We start from the raw sequence: 6,000 nt of genomic DNA, 5'->3' as shown, positions 1-6,000 counted from the left end.
TTAATAAAAACAACTGGGTGTGCCCTCCCTTCTCAAAGCGGGGCTCCCTTCTGAGGGGGCGGGTTCTGAACACGGCGGGCTCACACCCCGCAGGTTGGCGGGAGCAGGCGGGGGCGGGCCGGCGCGGACCCGGAGAAAGCCGAGCGAACGCTGCCGCGCGCCCCGCTCAAACTCGCGCCGCCACTAGCTCACAAGCTGCGCCCCACCCTCTCCGTCACCAAAGGCGCCCAGCCAATGAGCGGGCCGGAAAGGCCGGGCCTGCGGGCTAAGCATTGGGAGGGGGAGCAGCAGGAGGGGGACGGGAAGTCGAGGGCGGGCTTTACTTGATTGACAGGTCATTCGCACCAATCTTCCGCGCGGCTTGTCTTCGCTCTCTTCTCAGCTGGGCTCAGCTCTTCGCCCCACCTCCTCCTCCTCCACCCCCCTCCATGCTCCTTTTCGACCCGCCCCACTTCCCCTCCCCCACTCTGCAGGCAAATCGCTGCTGGAAAGAGGCGGGGGCCGAAGCGGCGGGCTCGTGTGGAGACTTGAGGTGGGATTGACGGGCGATCTGGCCAATAAGACATAGGTTGATGGCGCGGCTGTGGCTGGGACCGGCCAATGGGCAGGCGGGCTGGGGGCGGAGGCCCAGGTTCCAAACGCTCCGCGGCGCCATGGGCTGAAAACTCAACCGAGATGGAATCTCCCAGTCTGAACCGGTTTCAACCGGTTCCGAGTTTGAGGCACTAGGAGGAGGGGGAGAAGCGGCTGCAGCGGCCGCGGCAGGAGCAGCGGGAGCTACAGCATCAGCAAGAGCAACAGTAGCTACAGCCCCGGCGGCGGTGCCTGTTCCAGTCTTTGCTGCTGCAGTCCGTGCAACCACCCAGAGGGGGAGGGGGGAACCACCAGTCGCTGAGGAGCAGGAGAAGGGGGAAAGTTTAGGCGAGCCTGGGTGGGGGGGCCCAGCGCCGGAGCCGCGTGAGAGAGGGAGCTGTATTTTGGTAGGGGGGAGTCGGACTGCAACTGGCAGCAGAGCGTCCCCCGACCTTGTGGACTCTATACCCCCTACTCCTGCCGCTTCTGCTGCCGCCTGTGGCTGGAGGGTCCCCCTGGGGCTGAATCTTTGGGACTTGACCCCTTTCCCCTCCCCCTTCCCTCACTCCCCAGCCAGGCGGGAGCATTTATTCCACGGATTAATTCCCCTTCCTTTTTTGGGGAGGCGGGTGGGTGTGTGTCGTGGGGGGTATCCCTGAAATAGTAAATATTGTTGAGCTTTTTTTGCCCTTATCTTCGTTTTTTTAATTTCCTTTTTTTTTAAGGTGGGAAAACTGTGAAACCCACCTTGATTTCCTCCCCTTTCCCCCCTCCCCACCTTCCCTCGCCCTAATCCCCCGACAAGGAAAGAAGAAGCAGTTGGTTCAATCTCTGGGTAAGTCGACTGTGTCTTCGGGGCCGAGGGTCGGGCGGCGGCCGGGCGGGAGGAGGCCGGCGTGGGGCGCGGCGGCAGCAGCGGGAGGCGAGCCCGGGAGGCGGCGGCGGGCCCACAGCAGAGCCTGCGATTGAATGGAGCCGCTTCTGCCGCTGGGGGATGGAGGCGGGGAGGCGGCCGCGAGAGGGTAGCGCTTGCTGGGTTATTCGCGTGTGCGGGTGGCGGTGGAGGAAGGCGAGGAGCGTGATAGTGAAGCGGGGCCGGTGTGGGGGTGGAAGGGCTTCCCCAGCCCAGGGGGCTGGCGAGAAGTTGGGGTGATTTCAGGAACATCTCTGTAAATTATTAGGAGTGGAAGTTTCCAGAAATATTTAGTGCAGCAGCATTGAAACGTCCGCCTGCATCACGTGGCCCCTCGGTGGAGAGCTTGGGATCGGGGGAGGGAGGGGCTGCCGATTCCCTCCTCCTCTTGCAGGGAAACTCGAAATCTGTGTTTTTGCAGGCTAGGTTTAGAAATAGGAAAGGTTAGTTGCTGGTTCAGGGTTCTGTAAGTGGGATTTCGTGCTGTAGTTTGTTGGTGGGGGGGGGAAGGTTTGAGTGTGTTAAGTGACCAGATCGGTTACTGCTCGCATTGTACGGTGGATGATGCCCTGATTCTCCTTCATTCCGATGTCTCCGAGTTTGGGATGGGTGGGAAGAAGTGGTGTAGTAGAGGAAGGTTTAAAGATTTGCCTAGCCGGGACCTCCTCTGATCACGCAGAGGCCATGCTGCATTGAGAATGGGGCGGTGAACTTCAGGCGCCTGGTCTAAATGCCTCCTCCGAGTATGGGCGGGGTGAGTGCGTGCTCGGGTATGCTATAGTTAGAACTGCTGCAAATCGGTTCGGGTGGGAAGCGAGGGGAGGGCGGGCCTTAGTGAGGTGTGTTTCTACTGAATGAAGCAGGCAGTTGCCCACACATCTAAGTAGCAGTCTCTCCTTGTAGCGACTTGTTTTTTGACCTACTACTTAGTAATCATAAAGCAACGGTTATGGTTTGCATGGGAGCTGGCAGTGTGTAGCTGCCTGCTTATTCAGTTTGAAGTGGCAGTGAAGGTATTTTGGTAGTCACTTGTAGAGTCACATTGCTGGATAATCCCTTGTATATGCTATCCAATGAGTGGATTTTAGGATTGAGTGTCCCAAGGAGAAAAGAAAGCGATTGTGGTTTCACGCTCTCCCGCCGATGGCTGTTTGCTATCTGCCTGATTGTGTATCTTAAGCGTGTGGGACACTGCTGTTAGTGGAAAGAATGTTTTGGAAGCTGTTTGATTTGGGGGACTAAATGTGCTTGGCATTGACCAGAAAGCCGCCATTTCTGTACAGTTCAAGATTAGGTAGGTCATTTCGAAGATAGCAGCTAGTTCTGAGGATGGCAAACTACTGTATTTAGCACGAGATTTTATTTTAAACCTGATATTTCACAAGAATTTAGCTCGAAGAACTCTTGTAAAGACAGTGTACTTGAAAATGAAACTTTTTATAGTCAAATTGTTCTTTCTTGTTTGGGTTATTAAATTATGATAGGAGTGCATAGGAGAAAAGTTCGTTCAGTTTTTAACAAAAAATTTAAAACTTTTGATATGTAGATCTTGGTGCTTTGTGGGCATTGTTTTTCAACCTCAGTTTTTAAGACTGTTCTGATCCTTAAAATTTTATGGTATAAGATGCAAGAAATTATACAGGTTGGTGGAATATATATATTTCCATTTTTATATTCATATGTAGGTCAGATTTTTGTTGATGCATGTCAGGTATTTCTGTATTAAAAACATTAGTAATTGCTATAAAATGTTTGAGATCTAATTAGTATTGCTGTCAGTAGTGGGCTGAAAGATTTCAGAGGAATCAAAATTCTTGGAACTCTTAATTTCTCGATTTCTACATTATCTCTAACTTTCTGACTCACCATTTATATTTAATTTTTTTGCAGTTGGCATTATCATTAAGTAAAGCATTTGCATTAAAATTGAAATTGCTGCCAGTGTTGTTAACATTTTAAAACTGCTCTCAAATAGCCAAGAAATAGTTTTTCCTATCAAACATAATGTAATCAAATCCCACCCATTTCCTGATCCTGGAAGGTTTTTAAGAGGGGGAGAGGTGGAGATGACCTGACAACTTTGTTGGGTCTAACTGCAGTCAACCAGTGGTTCTTTTTTTTTTTTTTTTTTTTTTTTTTCCTAAAGATTTTATTTATTTATTTGACAGACAGATCACAAGTAGGCAGAGAGGCAGGCAGAGAGAGAGGAAGGGAAGCAGGCTCCCTGCCGAGCAGAGAGCCCGATGCGGGACTCGATCCCAGGACCCTGAGATCATGACCTGAGCCGAAGGCAGCGGCTTAACCCACTGAGCCACCCAGGCGCCCTCAACCAGTGGTTCTTAACCTGAGGTTTCATGCATGGCTTTCAGGGTGTCCTGGATTTTCTGTAATTTTATACAAAATTGTGAATTTTTAAAATTTAGTAGGAGCTGTCGTGTTCTTCTGATTGTAAGGCATCTTGACCCAAAAAGGTTAAGGAGTACTGATTTAGCCAGCCAGACTCAATTGGCACTGGCTTTGAAGAAAAAGCAAAAGAAAGATTTTTATAATGCTGGGCAAAAGAAATGTGAATGTGTGCCAGCATCTTGGATTAGAATCCTCTTAAAAGGATAGCATTGCATATGAGCTGGTAGGTTTTAGCCAGTGCATTATATGAAGTGAAGAAGTTCGTTTTTCTGTTATCATAGAATTTGTTTTTATTTGGAGAATAGTTGGCAAGCTTTTACAGTTTTTTTACCTTGCCAGTGAATACCTGGAAATTTAAAAAAAAAGTTTGAGTTATTACTGTAAAGTGTTCTTCTAGACGTTTGTTCAAGGAATTTTAACCTCCAAATTCATTGAGTGTTGAAAGAAACAAATAGATGGTTTGAATATAGAAACTTTAAGTTCTGCTAGTAATTGGTATATACAGTAAGAAAACTTGGGTACCACATTTAGCTCTTAGCATCTTCCTGTTTTTTCAGTATATCCTAAAAATTAGGGTAATATACAGGGAAGGGAGCTCCTACTGAAATAGAAGACCCTATTTAGGAAGAGGGAAATCCACTTAAACTTTATCTGTACCTAAAAATCTTAGATTAAGACTTTGAACTGTTTCAGTTTTTAGGGCCATAAATTTCTAATAATGGTTCCATTAAAACAGGTTAGGAGTAATTTTATTTAAATATTAGTAGAACAGTAAGATTTTTCTGGTAATTTAAAATAGACACTAGGAAAAAAATAAAGCAGACACTAGAAAAGTTGAATGGACCTTAACAAAAACAGTTATGGAGTGGCTAAGTAAGTATCTTCAGCATTTAATTGCTTTTACTGTTACTTAGGTAGTCTCTAAAAATATTCATTATAATACTTGTAAGAACATGGTTGAAGTAAAATAACTTGAGTAGAAAGTTTCTGACTGGTAATACCAAAATTTCATAGGCGCCTTAAATTTTTTTCTTTATTTACAGTAATCTATGCCAGCAATTATGACAATGTTAGCAGACCATGCAGCTCGTCAGCTGCTTGATTTCAGCCAAAAACTGGACATCAACCTTCTAGACAATGTGGTGAATTGCTTATACCATGGAGAAGGAGCCCAGGTAAAGTAGTTAAGCAAAACTTTTTAACATTATTGCGGTATTATTTGGTTTGTAATACAATTTTAAATTATCGCCTTTTTAAAAAGTTGCATAGTTTATGTTAAATTGGAACTATATGGTAACCAGTAAGAAGCAGTCTGGAGAAACTGTATTATATGCATTATATTCTGACATGGTTAGAATGAGATGTTTTGGATATATTCTTACTGTTCTGTCTTTAAGAAACCTTTAGCCAGTTTAATGAAAGATAGAGCCTAATGCGAGCCTAATGTATTAAATGTTTTATAGATACTAAAGACTGTATATCTTCTGTGTATGTAATATATTTGGAGTTAAAAGATTCTTGTATTTTTGAAACATTTAAATTACAGAAATACTTCACTGATAAAACTCCTTTTAAGAGTCCAACAATACTGAGCATCTTAAGTTATTTGAATTTAAGACTTGTAAACGTAGTCAATTACTGTAGGCATTTACCTTACACATAATCCATGTTTTGATCAGATTAAAGTTTTTAAACAGCCAATTGAATGTTAGACAAGACAGGAATATTCATAAAATTTTTAGTTGTTGATGTTACAAGAAACTGGGCAATCTTTTCTTCACTCTGTGGAGTTAATCACATGAAGGGTTTTAAATGAGTGAAATTTTCTGTTGGATTTAAACATCTTGAGGTGATGTGACAAAAACCAGTAAAATTTTGTTACCAAAATACTATATTCCTAGTAGATGATGTCTGGTTAGTACGTGGGAAGTTAATTATATCTTCAAGATACTAGTTTATATTTGCATACTTAAACCCTGAGTGCTATCGTACTGTTTAGAAACCTGAAAGGTAGAAATTATATCTTTCATAGATGGTCCAAAAGCATGATGTATAAATACTAGCATGTGCATAAATACTTCAATTTCTTCTGAAATCCAACATTATTT

At 44.8% G+C, this 6,000-nt stretch overlaps 1 protein-coding gene across 1 annotated transcript in view; it reads left to right on the top strand.

The window, feature by feature from the left end:
- The first annotated feature begins 743 nt into the window (after positions 1–743).
- Positions 744–6,000, top strand: part of LOC111147983 (exportin 1) — a 47,600-nt gene continuing 42,343 nt past the window's right edge. The window contains exons 1-2 of the mRNA XM_022504320.1: positions 744–1,408; positions 4,936–5,067. Of these exons, the coding sequence (XP_022360028.1) occupies positions 4,942–5,067 (126 nt within the window). The 5' untranslated portion in view covers positions 744–1,408; positions 4,936–4,941. The remainder of the gene's footprint in view (positions 1,409–4,935; positions 5,068–6,000) is intronic.

The sequence above is a fragment of the Enhydra lutris genome, unplaced genomic scaffold, assembly GCF_002288905.1.
Source record: "Enhydra lutris kenyoni isolate GAN:26980312 unplaced genomic scaffold, ASM228890v2 scaffoldscaffold18, whole genome shotgun sequence".
NCBI classification, from domain to species: Eukaryota; Metazoa; Chordata; class Mammalia; order Carnivora; family Mustelidae; genus Enhydra; species Enhydra lutris.
Note: the sequence above shows the minus strand (reverse complement) of the source record. Positions and strands in the feature narration are given on the sequence as shown.